The 16941-nt window shown below is 40.3% G+C and overlaps 1 protein-coding gene across 5 annotated transcripts in view; it reads right to left on the reverse strand.

Moving 5' to 3' along the window:
• Positions 1 to 16941, reverse strand: part of LOC129732463 (liprin-alpha-1) — a 1274109-nt gene that overhangs the window by 952547 nt on the left and 304621 nt on the right. For 4 of the 5 annotated variants that reach the window (XM_055693366.1, XM_055693363.1, XM_055693365.1 and 1 more), the window contains exon 4: positions 4216 to 4290. The exons of the other annotated variant lie outside the window; for it this stretch is intronic. In XM_055693366.1, the coding sequence (XP_055549341.1) occupies positions 4216 to 4290 (75 nt within the window). The remainder of the gene's footprint in view (positions 1 to 4215; positions 4291 to 16941) is intronic. 5 annotated transcript variants of the gene reach the window in all.

Raw genomic sequence — 16941 nt, forward strand, 5'->3', positions numbered from 1 at the left:
ATAATACACAAAGCAATTTCAATGGAAAAATATTGTTCCACGATAGCTCGGCTGGATTTGTTAACTCATGCTGATTTTGATTCTGATCATCTTCCTATAACTTTTTCCATATCCCGTGAAACTGTTTTAAATTCCCTTAGGTCTGTGTTTAATTATCACAAGGCCAATTGGAATCGATATCGTACCACGATCGAAGAAAGCTTGAATTGTGATATTGTTTTGCAAAATAGTGCTGACATTGACGGAGCATTGGATGATTTGTGCAGTTTAATACTCAATGGCCGAAACCTGTCAGTTCCTGAGGCTAGAGTGAAATTCAATACACCAATCATTGACAATGAGCTTCAACTTCTTATACGTATGAAGAACATACGGAGACGTCAATATCAAAGAACTCGTGATCCTGCTTTGAAAGTTATTTTTAAAAATTTTCAAACGGAGTCAAACATAGATTCACTTTTTTACGAAATGAAAATTTCGTGAGAGAAGTTGAACAATTAAAATTATTCCAAACCTTCCTGGAAGCTTTCGAAGGTTCTTAAGAAACCTTCAAAGCCCATTCCGGTCCTCAAAGATGGTGACCACATATTTCTTACGAATGAACAAAAAGTTCAAAAACTTGCTCATCAGTTTGAGTGTGTTCATAATTTCAATTTGAACGTAATGAGTCCTATTGAAAATGAAGTATTACAAAAGTATGACCAGATCACCACTCAAGAATTTCTTCCTGAAGAGGTACTAGAATCAAACTTGATAGAAATACGAACAATTATCAAGAACTTAAAAAACATGAAAGCACCAGGAGATGATGGGATTTTTTATATCCTTCTCAAAAGACTTCGCGAAAGCTCTTTAAATTTCTTGGTGAAGATTTTTAACAGATGCTTTAAATTAGCATATTTTCCCTCAAAATGGAAAAATGCCAAAGTCACTCTAATTTTAAAATATGAAAAAAATCCAGCTGAAGCATCAAGTTATCGTCCAATTAGTCTACTCTCCTCTATAAGCAAAATTTTCGAAAGAATAATTCTTAATAGAATGATGACACATATCAAAGAAAATTCAATTTATGCAGATGAGCAGTTTGGATTTCGCCATGGGCATTCGACTACTCATCAGTTACTTAGAGTAACTAATATGATTCGTACTAATAAATCTGAAGGTTATTCCACTGGAGCTGCTCTTCTAGACATAGAAAAAGCATTCGACAGTGTTTGGCATAACGGTTGTATAGTTAAAATGTCCAATTTCCGTTTTCCTTTTTACATCACAAAAATGATTCAAAGTTACTTGACAGACCGCAATCTTCAGGTTAACTATTTGAATAGTAAATCTGATGATTGCCTGTTAGAGCTGGTGTACCTCAAGGAAGTATCTTGGGCCCAGTCTTATATAATATTTTTACTTCTGATCTTCCTGATTTACCACCAGGATGTGAGAAATCTCTGTTTTGTGACGTAAAAGGAAAAAGCCTTCGTGTCATATGCAGTAGGCTGCAAAAAAGTCTAGATATATTTTTTTCATATTTGCAGAAATGGAAGATTTTTCCTAAAGCATCGAAAACATAATTAATTATTTTTCCCCATAAACCAAGAGTTTCATTTCTCAAACTCACCAACAATCATGTTATTAAGATGAACGGTGCAGTCTTAAATTGGTCTAACCAAGTTAAATATTTAGGGCTAATTTATGATAAAAATCTTACCTTCAAGGAGCACATTTAGAATATCCAAACAAAGTGCAATAAATATATAAAATGGTTGTATCTATTTATTTATTTATTTATTTATTTCTTTATTTATCAACAGGCCTCAATCGGCCCCAATGATAAAACTTAAAGTTAAACAAACACTAAACATTGTTAAAATAATTTAAAAATAGTTGTCTCAACCTAATCCTAGGAACATTTAAGTCGAAAATATGCGACACACGATTAAACAGTCTTTGAAGCCCTGTTATGGCGGTATTTGCGGCAACGTTCGTTCTGCTATGGGTTAATCGAAGAAATGAACTGCCTCTTAAACTACGCAGCCTTGCTTGGATGTTGTTGCGCCCTAGTAGAGATGGAGCATCACAACGTCCTGTCAAGAGATCGGATGCTACTAAAGCCCGAGCTGTATTCCTTCGAGCATGTAGTGGGTCAAGACGGATGAGTTGACATCGGTTTTCGTAGCTTGGTAGTCTTAATGGATCATGCCAGGGTAACTGTCGAAGGGCGTAACGAAGAAACCTGCGCTGAACATTGTCGATTCTCTCAGCTGCATTAAAGTACACTGGGTTCCACACTACTGAGCAATACTCCAGGACTGAGCGAACAAGCGAGCAGTATAAGCTTTTTAGCAATAAATGTCTGTGAAGTTTCTGGTCATTCGGAAGATGAAGCCTAAGTTCTTCGAAGCTTTGGCAATTGTGAAGTTGATATGCTGCTTACACGTTAGCTTAGAGTCAAGTATTATTCCAAGGTCCTTCACGTGTTCAACGCGAGGAACTATCACGCCAGTAACTTTGTATTCGAACTTAATTGTATCCTTTCTACGGCAAAAGGAAGTCACCGAACATTTCATTGGATTTAATCCCATCCGATTCCGTTCACACCAATTGGTAAAAACATCGATTTGCTGCTGGAGATTCAGTGTATCATCGTCAACTTCAATTCTGCGGAAAATCTTTAGGTCATCAGCGAATGATAGTTTCGGTCCATCGAGTGCATGATTGACGTCATTAAAATAGAGCAGAAAGATTAGCGGTCCCAGGTGACTGCCCTGAGGTATACCTGAAGTGGCCGTAAACGGAGCAGAATAACTTTTAGAGATATTCACACTGAGCTGACGATTTGTTAAATAAGACTCAAACCACCACTGAAGCGAATCACCGAAACCCATTTTTTTCAATTTAGCTATGGTGATTTTATGGTTGATCCTGTCAGAAGCAACAGACAAATCAGTATATATCACGTCTGTTTGACAGTTCTTCTCAAATCTTTCGTAGACGAACGAGGTTAGCGAAAGCAGATTTGTAGCGGTTGATCGATTTGGCATAAACCCGTGTTGCTCATCGGAGATAAAGGGTTTGCAGTGGAAAAAAACTGAAATCATTACCACCAGTTCAAACAGCTTTGATACCGCGCACAATGTCGAAATTCCTCTATAGTTGTCAATGTTGTTTTTATTTCCTTTTTTAAAAACCGGGAAGACAAAAGCAGACTTCCAAAGAGTTGGATAGGTTCCGGTACGCAGTGATAAACGAAACAGGTGTTCCAGTGGCTGTAGTAAACCTTCAATACACCGCTTCAACACGACAGCAGGAACTGCATCAGGCCCAGAAGAAAGCGACGACTTTAACTTAGAGGCAGCTGTAAGAATAATGTCGTTATCAATACGGATATCCGTCAACATCGCGTTTGAATCAGGAACAAATCTTCTTGCCGCGGCCACCTGATCTAAAGAGAGTGTTTCCTCTACGAAAGTACGGCTGAGTTTTTCCGAGAAAAGTCTACAAAGGCCATTTGAATCAGCTTCAACTTCACCGTTATAAAACATTGTCGAAGGTAAACCAGGGTCTTTTCTTTGCTCGTTGACAAAAGACCAGAAGGCTTTTGGATTCGTTTTCAATTTCCGCTGCATGCGATGTTGATGGGCATTGAAACAGCGCCTGCTCAGTTTATCCTCTTATCAACAGAAATTCTAGACTTTGTCTCGAGAATAAACTGTTAATTTACAAACAAATATTTAGACCAGCAATATATTATGCAGTCCCCATCTGGGCAAGTTGTTTTACAACCAGAAAGAAGAGGGGGGATTCAGAACAAACTTCTGAAAATGATAATGAAGCGTCCTCGCTGGTTTAGCACGAATGAACTACACAGGGTAACTAATGTGGAAACATTAGAAAATATGTCAAACCTAATTATCAATAAGTTCCGACAAAAATCGTTGCAATCTTCGATTACAACGATTAGCTCACTTTATAGTCAGTAAGACAGGTGTTCACAATTTTCCTACAATTATATTCACTTAACTGCGGAAGCAATCACAATCTTTCAATGAAATAAAGCTTAAAATATGTAATAGTGTTGATATGTCACCGTTTGTGGCAAAACACACAATAAAAATTCTGAATAAATATTAGTAAATAATTAATTCATCACAAAACATCCCCCCTATATTTCAAAAAACTTCAATTGCATTACTCCTGAAATATATGCTGAATTATTACCTCATCTTTTACTTGAGAAAGTTCCTCTTCTAATTCAGTATTTTTCTCCAGCGCAATCCGAAGACGTTCACGAACCTGAAATATAGAATTAGTTAGATTTCTTTATGGTAATAGAAAATGACAAGCGAAATCCGGCAAGCGCCCTCCGTCTCCAAACAAAAAGTTCAAATTGCTACAAAATTATTGCTTATCTCGATAACATAGCTCTCCGACAGATCAGACGTGTTTTCGGTTGCTAGTGGATTGGTCTTTGGCTACATATAGCTTCAAAGTTTGGGACGTGTAGCAGTGTATCTCTTAAAGACTACCTGAAGGTTAATTTACATCAGTCTTTCTCAAGACCTATTTGCAATATGATATTATTTTTCAACTTTTTTCGTATCACCTGAAATGGCGAAAGAAGAAACCACGCATCGTTACGAAGAGGAAAAGGAAGACATCTCTTCCTGACACTAGTATATGCAGTGAGAATCTATTTGAGATTACGTGAAATTGAAATACTTGAATATAAAACCATTCAAAATCAAATTTCTCGTGCAAAAATGTTAAATTTAGATGCAATAGTTACCACCTATTGTGGTAACTATTGCTTCTAAATTTAACATTTTTAAACGAGAACTTTCAACGTTTTTTCCGACGTTAAAGTTACATTGGCCGAAGAGGCTCAAATATTGAAGGATTAGAATTTAATTCAGTGTTTAACTGAAAAGATGTATATTTTTTTTTTATATGACACTAAGAACGCCAAGCCGTTCAAGATCGTATTGAAAGGTCTAACGATTGATGATGATGTGATCAAACTTACTCAACCAGAATTATTTGGCATAGCCTCTGCGCAAGTAAGGCCGTTACAAATTTCATTCTCATTTTATGTCACCCCCTCCCCTTGAAAAATGCCGAAATTTGAAAGGGGAAGAAAAAAAAAATCAAGCCGTTCTGTTAATAGGGGAACTGCTCCATTATTCATCTCATTAAGCCGATATTCATGAAGAACGCACGGATTAAACACCAATTTTTTTTTGGAATCATTGAACCAATAAACTAAATATGCTTACGTGCTCTTATGGAATCGTATAGCATTGTATATTTAGTAAAATTAGCTAGATTTATCCTGAATTTTGCAAAACAAACCCTTTTTCACAACGCTTCCATATCCATCTCAAAACTTGAAATACTGCTCAATTATTCATCTCACGACGCCCCCATATTCACCACACTATTAATCATGAATGAATCACGTTAACATGAATGAACATAGCCGCAGCTTGTCGTAGTAGGTTACCTAGATATCCGCTGTAGTGGCAGAGCTGCATGCCATCACGGGTCGACGTGTGGCGATCGTCGAGGGCGCACAATACAGGTGTGACCACTGACAGAACCGAACAGTCCCGAGCCAGCAGCGGGAGGTCGCCAAGGGGTGGTGAGCGTCGGACCAGGGACATTCGACTCCTCGCAAAAGCCACAAGCACCCGGAAGCACCTCTGACGGAGCAAATAGAGCCGCTCCCATCACCCAAAAGCACTAACCCGTCCATCGGGACTGATGCCAGTAAGGTCCCGATTATGGCAACTGGTAGCGTAGTGAACGCATATGAGCTGGATCTCGTAATGGTACCGCGTCCTCGGGCTGGCATCTGCATCGAGCTCCCTTAGTAAAGTAGAGTGACAACGGCGTGAAATGGCGAGGTGGTACCCGGTGCAGGGTTCTCCGTCCCATAAAACCTGGCACGCCTTCCAGTACGTTCCGAGTCTATTGCCTGGTGGGAATCAGGCAGGAGTAGATCAGATGGTTGTTCCTGACTTGCGCCAGTCGGTGGAGTCATAGTTGCCCATAAGGCGTTATGACTGCTTACCCTAGCTATGACCTCACTGCTTCGGCATAGACCACCATGGGACCACATAGGCGACTACTCTACCAAGGACAAGGATAGCGGCTGAAAGGGGGACCCATTTAAACCAAAATGTTGAACTCAAAAACAAAAGAGACGGGTACGGAGGGGTTACCAAATCCCTTCGCACGAGATGGCATCCAGCGGTCTCCGCAGAAGGCGGAGACGGATGCGGCGAAGTTTGGAGGTGGAAAAACGGCGAATCAGTCGGTGTCCACACCAGACATCTCGGTAGACGGTCCCTTGCTAGTCAAGGCCGTCGAAAGGTGTATGAACACGCGGCCAAGAGTGGCGGTACTGTCTGAACAACTTGATGCCATAATCGAGTTCGCGGCGAACAGGCGAAACATCGCTGGCGACCTGAAGCAGAGCCTCCTCCTGCTTCGGTGCACCATTGCTGAAGCCAGAAAGGAGCACGAAGAACTCGTAGCTCGGGTGAAGACGGCCGAGAAAGCGGCCAGGACCGGGAGGGCGACTGCATCTAAAGAGATGCAGACAGGCGCCCCCTCGTTTGCGTCGGTTTGCTCCACGGGGTAGGTCGCTAAGTTTACGAGGCAGTCCCCGGGGGAAACGGCCCCCGGGAACACCAAGAAACGATTGTTCGTGCTACTCCCACGAGAGAACACGCCAACCGGTTCAAGGTCCACCGCGGAAAAGGCACAGGTGGAGGCTACGGGCAACCCTTGGACTACCGTAGAGGGTAGGAAGCGTCGGAAAGGTGCGACGCGCCAAGATGGCGGAGCAACCAGAGGACCAAAAAAGGTCAAAAAGGCGCGGAATAGGGGTGATGCCCTCATACTCAAGACGGATGGGTCAAAGTACTCAGAAGTCTTGAAGAAGATGAGGGGGGAAACCCAGCTCAAGGATCTGCGGGCGGATGTGCGGAGTATCCGCCGATCTCGCACTGGCGTGATGATAATTGAGGACGCCAAGAACAAGGGGGCTACCTACAAAACGGTAGCTGAAAAGGTCCTAGGGAAGGAGGTGCAAGTGCGGGCACTCACCTCAGAAGTATCTCTTAAGCTTAACCTGGACGAAATCACTGAGAGGTGCGACATTACACAAGCCCTTAAAGCGAAGTGCGGGGTGGAGGTGATTAAGGAGTCATTCTGCCTCCACAAAGGTCCGGCGGGGACCCAGATGGCTACCTTCCGACTACCGTCGGCGGACGCTAACCTGGCCCTGAAAGAGGGCAAGTTGAAGGTCTGCTGGTCTGTATGTCCTCTGGGCATACTACAGCAACCAGACATTTGCTTCCGGTGCTTCGAGGGCGAACATAAGTCCTGGACCTGCAAGGGGCCCGATAGGAGCCAGCTGTGCAGGCGATATGGAGGCCCCAGGTGCCCAGCCGGTAAGCCGGCTGCGAAACTACGGGCGTAAGGGTGACGCAACTGAACCTGAACCATTGCTTCGCGGCTCAGCAGCTGCTACACCAAGCAGCCACTGAGTGGCTTTCGGACATCGCCCTCATATCGGACCCCTACCGCATCGCTCCCGGAAACGGTAACTGGGTTGCGGATAAGCCCAGTATGGCGGCCATATGTACGACGAGCAAGTACTCGGTTCAGGAGGTTGCCTCAACCTCAGAAGAAGGGTACGTAGTTGCTAAGGTGAACGGAGTGTTCTACTGCAGTTGCTATGCTCCGCAACGTTGGTCTACCGAAAATTCCCTCAGATGGTCGACCTCCTATCCATGAAGTTAACGGGCCTAACGCCGTTGGTGGTGGCGGGCGACTTCAACGCTTGGGCTGTTAAGTGGGGAAGTCGCTTCACGAACCAGAGGGGCCAGATCCTGTTGGAGGCTTTGGCAAAGCTTAACCTAGATCTGGCCAACGTTGGGAACAAAAGTACTTTTAGCAGAAATGGTGCGGAGTCGATCAACTACGTGACGTTCTCCAGCCCAGGACTGATCAAGAACTGGAGGGTAGATGATGGCTACACTAATAGCGACCACCAGGCGGTCTGTTATAGTGTAGACAACAACGAGAGGCGGCAAACGACGGGTAGAGCCAACACTCCAACCGTTCGCGGGTGGAAGACGTCGCACTTTGATGCCGAGGTATTCGAAGAGGCAATGAGAAGGGAGCGCGAGGGAGGCAGTTGGCTCCGCCCGACTGCTGACCAACTAGTTGCTATGCTATCGCGGGCGTGCGAAGCCACCATGCCTAGAACCCGCCAACCTAGGAATGGGAAGCCACCGGTTTACTGGTGAACGGACGCGATAGCCGAGCTTCGCAGTGCGTGCCTCCGTGCAAGACGGAGGATGCAGCGTGCGCGAAACGAAGAAGAGAGGACAGAGCGCCGTGCAGCATTCGGTTCAGCAAGATCGATGCTAAAGAGCGCGATAAAAGCCAGCAAGAGGGCCTGCTTCGATAGGCTATGTGCGAGTGCCAATAAAAATCCGTGGGGTGACGCCTACAGGATCGTAATGGCCAAGACTAAAGGCGCGCTGGCACCTGCAGAGCGATCACCAGCGATGCTGGAGCGTATCATCGAGGGACTCTTTCCGCGCCACGAGCCAAGTCCTTGGCCTCCGGCGGTCGAGTCTCACGTCCGACGTTCCAGTATATCAGACATAGACCAGGGATGGTCGGCCAACCTGCCGAGCATTCAATCCGTGAGCGACGACAGCCGTGTCGAGGCAGGGGAGGAGGCAAGGGTTACGAATGAGGATCTCATCGTGATCACCAAATCCCTAAAGGAGAGCAAGGCACCGGGACCGGATGGTATCCCTAACCTGGCGATCAGGCTAGCGATAAAAACGGCCCCCGGGCTGTTCAAGGCAGTCATGCAGAGGTGCCTGGATGACTGTCTCTTTTCGGACAGGTGGAAGTGGCAGAGACTGGTCTTATTGCCGAAGGCTGGGAAACCGCCAGGGGACCCATCGGCATATAGGCCTATCTGCCTGCTGGACACCGCGGGTAAGGTGCTTGAGAGGATCATCCTCAACAGACTGGTGAGGTACACGGAGGGTGTACACGGTCTGGCAAATAACCAGTTCGGCTTCCGGAAGGGCAGGTCCATGCTGGATGCAATCTCTTCCGTCATCAAGACGGCGGAGGTAGCAATCCAGCGCAAGAGAAGGGGAATACGCTACTGCGTAATCGTCACGCTCGACGTGAAAAATGCGTTCAATAGTGCCAGTTGGGACTCCATAGAGCTCGCGCTCAGGGGCATCCATATACCGGTGTCGCAGTACAAGATTCTGGAAAATTATTCCCAGAACTTGTTTACGACACGGAGGAGGGTCAGAAGTGCGTCCCAATTACCGCAGGAGTTCCGCAAGGTTCTATCCTGGGTCCAGTGTTGTGGAATGACATGTATGACGGAGTGTTGAAACTCAAGTTTCCTGTACTGCCGTTCCAATCATAGTAGTCCCATGTTCTACACAAACCTTATGCACGCTGGGACAACTATGCTTGGAACGGCAGTGTAGAGGTTGTGATCGTCGGCTTTGCAGACGACATAACGCTGGAGGTTTACGGCGAGTCTATCGAGGAGGTCGAGTTGACGGCCGCGCACTGTATACGCAAGGTCGAGGACTGGATGCGCTCCAGGAAACTCGACTATGCCTGTAAGAGGGCCTCATCGGCTATTGCAGCACTATCTCGTATGATGTCCAATAGCTCAGCGGTTTATGGCAGCAAGCGAAGACTTCTTGCCAGCGTGGTTTCATCCATACTTAGGTATGGTGGAACAGTGTGGTCCAGAGAGCTAGGTACTACCAGTTACCGTGGTAAACTGGAAAGAGTTGCGAGTGCGTATCGTACGGTGTCATACGATGCAATCTGTGTCTTGTCCGGCATGATGCCTATCAGCATCGCCATCAAGGAGGACAGAGAGTGGTTCGACCAACGTGACACAAGGGGCATACGAGGCACCAGAAAGACATTCTCGATGCTGGAATGGAATGGTCCAACTCCACAAAGGGCAGATGGACGCACCGACTCATACCGGAGATATCCTGCTGGGTCCGGAGACGACATGGTGAAGTGAACTTCCACCTGACACAAATCCTGTCAGGCCATGGTTGTTTCAGGCAATATATGCACAGGTTCGGACACACGGGGTCCCCCATGTGTCCCGAGTGCGTGGAGGATGAGGAGACTGCTGAGCATGTCTTTTTCGTATGCCCCCGTTTCGTAAGAGCGAGGAGCGACATGATGGCTGTGAGCGGGCCTGGCACTACTCCGGACAATCTAGTCCGGAGGATGTGCGACGACCCGGACATCTGGAACGCGGTCTGTGCGGCCGCCTCTCAGATTGTCCTGGAGCTGCAACGTGTGTGACGGGTCAACCACCAACACGCCAGTGGTAGCTAATTACCAGTCTCCAGGTAGTTAGCTAGGAGGTTATAAGAGTAAAGAGGGTGTATCACGCACAAAAGCCACTCCCCGACGTAATACTTAACCGTCGTTCCGGGAGGACCAGGGCTGGAGACTGGAACGGTTTTAGTGGGTCGGGACAGGGATCAGTAGGTGCCTGGGGGAGTGTAACTACCCCAGCATCTCTCCCCTAGTCTCATCCCCACACCCTGAGTTCTCTTCTCAGGTGTCTGTTTGCAGATTTCCCCGCCACCTCTAAAAAAACCTAAATTAATCCACCTAGCGGTCAGACTCAGCCTTTCTCATTCAAACTTATTATTTATAAAAATAGATTTACATGAATGCGCAAATCCAATAAAGGTATATTCACTCTTTGGGTTCTAAAATATTGATTTTGTAATTGAAGTATGAAACATGAAATTTGACGTAATGTTAGTGCTTGAGAAATAGCGAAATAAAAGAAATGACTTTTAATTTCGAACAATTTAATCACGACCGATACCGGGAACGATTAAATAGTACGATACAACATTTAAATCACGTTGAGGCCATATATATTGATCAAAGCAGGTATAGTTTTCAATAGTTTTGGATTTTTCTTTTCTTTCCAAAACTTTTGAACCACATATCAAATTGTTATGAAATTTGTTATTTGTAAGTTTGAGAGATGACTCGTTCGGATGACACTAGTTATGTTCAAATAAGTCGTGTAATACTTGAGATAACAGACTTTCGTTGTTTTAACAATTTAATACATAACGGTTGCTTAAGTTCGATTATAATCATATGAAAAGGGAACGTATAGGACAGTCAAGCTTTGAAACCACGTGTTCATTCATAATTCATCAGTTAACTTTTAACTAGCCCGTTCATCTGATATCAATATTGTTCAAATCTGTTGTGTAGTTTCTAAAATAATAAAGTTTCGTGATTTTCACATTTCGATACATTACAGACGAAGTTAAAGTCCGATTACAGTGAAATTAAATAGGGTATTATGAGGCAGCTAGACCTTTCATTTGACACTTATTTTGTGGAAATCGACTCAACCATCTCTGAGAAAAAAGAGTGAGTTTTTGTAGTCTTCGGAATATGTTTCCTTTCATAGTTGAATTTTACATTTTCAAACATAACAGGCAAAGTAATAATCCGTTTGCAAAAAAAAATCACACTGATTTTATGGAAATCGGTCCAGCCATCTCTGAGAAACATGAGTGAGATTAAATAGTCTCCAGAACACTTTTCTTTCCATAACTTCTGAACCACAAATTCAATCTTCATAAAATTTGCAAATTAAGGGCTTTTTAGGTAGCCCGTTCATTTGAAATTAATTTTGTTTATACCGGTTGCATAGTTTCTGGGATACTGATGTTTCGTGATTTTTACATTTTGATACATAACCTCTAAACTAGGATTCCAATTACAATAAAATTTAATAGGTTCGGGCAACTAGATCTTTCATTTGCAATTAATTTCACGGAAATCGGTCCAGCCATCTCTGATAAAATCGAGTGAGATTGGGAGAGCGTTACACACACATACAGAAAATGCTCAGTTCGTCGAACTGAGTCGAGTGATATACGACATTCGGCTCTTTTGAGCACTTTTATACCTTTAGTTTTTGCAGTGATTGCTATACCTTTCTAGGAGAAAGGCAAAAAATTAATTAATTAGGAGTAAAATATTTGTGCTGAAGAAATAGCGAGATAGAAGAAATGACTCTGAATTTCGTACACTTCAATCACGAGCAATACCGGGAACGCACAAATGGCACAATACCAAATTTAAATTTTGCTGAGGCAACATGTTTTGGTCAAAGCAGCTACAATTTTAAAAAGTCTTTGAATTTCGTTTTTTTTCATAACTTTTGAATCACATATCAAATTGCTATGACATTTCTTACTTGTGAGTTTGAGAGACAACTCGTTCGTATGACACTAGTTATGTTCGAATAAGTCGTGTAGTCTTTGAGATTTCGAGACTTTCGTTGTTTTAATAAAACGAGAGAATTTGAAAAGTCATCGGAACCTGTTTTTTTCACAACTTTTGAACCACGTGTCTAATCATTATGACATTCATTAATTAACCTTTTACTAGCCCGTTCATTTGTTATAAATATTGTTCAAATCGGTTGGGTAGCTTCTGAGATAATGGAATTTCGTGATTTTCACATTTTGATACATTTCAGACAAAGTTACAGATCGATTACAGTGAAATTCAATAGGGTGTTATTAGGCAGATGGACCTTTCATTTGACACTAATTTTGTAGAAATCGGTTCAGCCATCTCTTAGAAAAGCGAGTGAATTTAAGTAGTCTTCGGAATATGTTTCTTTTCAAAGCCGGATTTCACATTTTTAAACATAACAGGCAAAGTAAAAGTCCGATTGAAAAAAAAATCAATAGGGTCTTATGGGGCAACTAGACCTGACACTGATTTTGTGGAAATCGGTCTAGCCATCTCTGAGAAACATGAGTGAGATTAAACACTCTCCAGAACACGTTGCTGTGAATAACTTTTGATCCACATGTCTAATCTTTTTGAAATTCAAAAGTTAAGGGTTTTTTAGGTAGCCTGTTCATTTTAAACCAATTTTGTTAAAATTGGTTGGGTAGTTTCTGAGATAATGATGTTTCGTGATTTTCACATTTTTAAACATAACCTCTGAACCAAAAATCCGATTGCAATAAAATTCAACAGGGTCTTATGGAGCAACTAGACCTTTCATTTGCAATTAATTTCATGAAAATTGGTCCAGCCATCTCTGAGAAAATTGAGTGAGATTGGGAGAGCGTAACACACACATACACACACATACACACACACATACACACACATACACACACATACACACACACATACACACACACATACAGAAAATGCTCAGCTCGTCGAACTTAGTCGAATGATATACGACATTCGGCCCTTTTGAGCACTTTTATACCTTTAGTTTTTGCAGTGATTGCTATTCCAAGGAAAGGCAAAAAAAACCTAAATTAATCCACCTAGCGGCCAGACTCAGCCTTTCTCATTCAAACTTATTATTTGTAAAAATAGATTTACATGAATGCTTAAATCCAATAAAGGTATATATTCACTCTTTGGGTTCTAAAATATTGATGTTGTAATTGAAGTATAAAATATGAAATTTGACGTAATGTTAGTGCTTAAGAAATAGCGAAATAAAAGAAATGACTCTTAATTTCGAACAATTTAATCACGAGCGATACCGGGAACGTTCAAATAGTACGATACCACATTTATATCATATTGAGGCCATATACATTGGTCAAAGCAGGTATAGTGTTGAATAGTCTTTGAATTTCTTTTCTTTCCAAAACTTTTGAACAGCATATCAAATTGTTATGAAGTTTGTTATTTGTATGTTTGAGAGATGACTCGTTTGGTTAACCCTAGTTATGTTATAATAAGTCGTGTAATACTTGAGATAATAGACTTTCGTTGTTTTAACAATTCAATACATAACGATTGCTTAAGTTTGATTACAATCAAATGAAAGGAAACGTACAACAATATCGCACGCTTAGCCTTGGGGCTAATGGCGGTCTCGATCAACTTGATTAGTTGAGAGAATTCGTTACCGATATTGTTTTTTGGCACATTTTGCATATGTAGGATAATTACAACGATACACCATGCCCCAGTGCTGAAAATTTCCAGATCCTCGACTCGATCGGGAATCGAACCCGATATCATAACCGTGTGGTTTTGAGACAACATCAGATTTTGACGTTTCATGCATGTGTAAGACAATTTGCATTGAAAATCAAAAAAAAATTGTAATTCTTCAAAGCAACATCAGATTTCTACGTTTTATGCATGTTCAAAACAATTGGCGCAGGAAAAAATTTTTTTTTTCTTTCGATTTTTCAGAGCAACATTAGACTTTAACGTTTCATGCGCGTCTAAGGCAATTGTCACTGAAAAAAAAAATTTTTTTCCTGTAAAATTTGGAGCTAATATTAGATGTCGATGTTTTACACCTGTTTAAGACAATTGGCACTAGATTTTTTTTGTAATTTTCCAAAGCATCATCAGATTTTGACGTATTTTGCATGTCCAAACCAATTGGCACTGGAATTTTTTTTTTCTTTTGATTTTTTGTATCAACATCAGATTTCGACGTTTCATGCATGTCTAAGATAATTTGCATTGTAGAAAAAAATCATATTTTTTGCTGTGAGTTTTTATGGCAACATCAGATTTTGACACTCTATGCCTGTCTAAGAAGACAATTGGAACTGAATTTTTTTTTGTGATCTTTCAATGCAACATTAGATTTCAACCTTTTATGCATGTTTAAAACAATTGGCACTAAAAAGATATTTTTTTCTTGTGAATTTTAAGGCAACATCAGATTTTGACGTTTCATGCCTCACAATTGGCATTGGAAATAAAAAAAACTCTTGCGATTTTTTAAAGCAACATCAGATTTTGATGTTTCATGCATGTCTAAAAGCATTGGCACTAGAAAAATATTTTTTTTTTTCTGTCAGTTTTCGCAGCAATATCAGCTTTTGACGCACTATACCTGTCTAAGACAACTACCACTGAAAAAAATAAATAAAAAAAATATTTTTTCTATTGCCAATTGTCTTAGACATGCATGAAACGTCGAATTCTAAAGTTGATAAAAAAATCAAAAAAAAATATTTTTTTTCACTGCCAATTGGTTTGGACATGCAAAATACGTCAAAATCTGATGATGCTTTGGAAAATTACAAAAAAATAACATTCTAGTGCCAATTGTCTTAGACAGGTGTAAAACATCGGCATCTAATATTAGCTCGACATTTTACAGGAAAAAAAAATCTTTTTTTTTTCAGTGACAATTGCCTTAGACGCGCATGAAACGTTAAAATCTAATGTTGCTTTGAAAAATGGGGAGAAAAAATTTTTTTTCCCAGTGCCAATTGTTTTAAACATGCATAAAACGTTGAAATCTGATGTTGCTTTGAAGAATCACGAGATTTTTTTTTTTTGATTTTCAATGCCAATTGTCTTACACAGGCATGAAACGTCAATATCTGATGTTGCCTCAAAACTCACAGGAAATAGAAAAAATATTTTTATATTTTTTTTCAGTGACGCCATGAATCGTTAAAATCTAATGTTGCTCTGACAAATCGAAAGAAAAAAAAATTCCAGTGCCAATTGTTTTAAACATGCATAGAAGGTCGAAATCTGATGTTGCTTTGAAGAATCACAAGATTTTTTTCTTGATTTTTAATGCCAATTGTCTTACACAGGTATGAAACGTCGAAATCTGATGTTGCCTCAAAACTCACAAAAAAAATATTTTTTTCCAGTGCCAGTTGTCGTTAATATGCATGAAACGTAAAAATCTGGTGCTGCTCTAAAAAATCACAAGAAAAAAAAAGATTTTTTTCCCAACGCCATTTGTCTTAGACATGCACGAAACATCAAAATCTGATGTTTTTTGAAAAATCACAAAATTCAAAAACTTTTTTTCTTGTGATTATTCAAGCAACGTCAGAGTTTTGTGTTAAATGCATGACAAAGACATATTTGAAAGAATAAAGTATGAAATATTTTTCTTTCCTGCGAGTTTTCAAGGCAACATTAGATTTCGACGTTCTACACAAGACAATTAGCACTTAAAAAAAAATTATGTATTGTTTGATAATTTCCCTATTTTCCACCTATCATTTGAAATTTTACCAAAAGTTAAAGTCTGTTCGGTAGAATAGCAGTACGCAGCGCTCGGTTTTTAACCTTCCCTTTTCATCTTTCATGAAGCTGTATTCAATACATCGAATAAAGTAGCAAGTGACTTGCAGAAACTGTACAGCGTCATCTAATTACAACACTAACAAATTGGTTTTGCAAACCGAATCTAATGAGCACACACCTACACGCTCATACATGAAAAGATATTTATTCATGAGAGAGTTGCACTGCACTGCGGCTTTTGGTTTGTCTCTCGTTCGTATATTGATACTGAAAGTTTGTGGCAGCTGATAAATCGAAAAAATCTGTCGGAATGCTTTTGAAATGAAATATGTCTGACATAGATTGTCAGCGTAAATGTACAAATGCAATGCAGCATTGATGAGAAACTAAACATAAATTATTATAAGAATAATTATATAAATATAAATATAAATATAGATATAGATATAGATATAAATATAAATATAAATATAAGTATAAATATAAATTTAAATATAAATATAAATATAAATATAAATATAAATATAAATACAAATATAAATATAAATATAAATATAAATATAAATGCAAATACAAATATAAACATAAATATAAATATAAATATAAATATAAATATAAATATAAATATAAATATAAATATAAATATAAATATAAATATAAATATAAATATAAATATAAATATAAATATAAATATAAATATAAATATAAATATAAATATAAATATAAATATAAATATAAATATAAATATAAATATAAATATAAATATAAATATAAATATAAATATAAATATAAATATAA

The sequence above is a fragment of the Wyeomyia smithii genome, chromosome 3 (genome assembly GCF_029784165.1).
Source record: "Wyeomyia smithii strain HCP4-BCI-WySm-NY-G18 chromosome 3, ASM2978416v1, whole genome shotgun sequence".
Lineage (NCBI taxonomy): Eukaryota > Metazoa > Arthropoda > Insecta > Diptera > Culicidae > Wyeomyia > Wyeomyia smithii.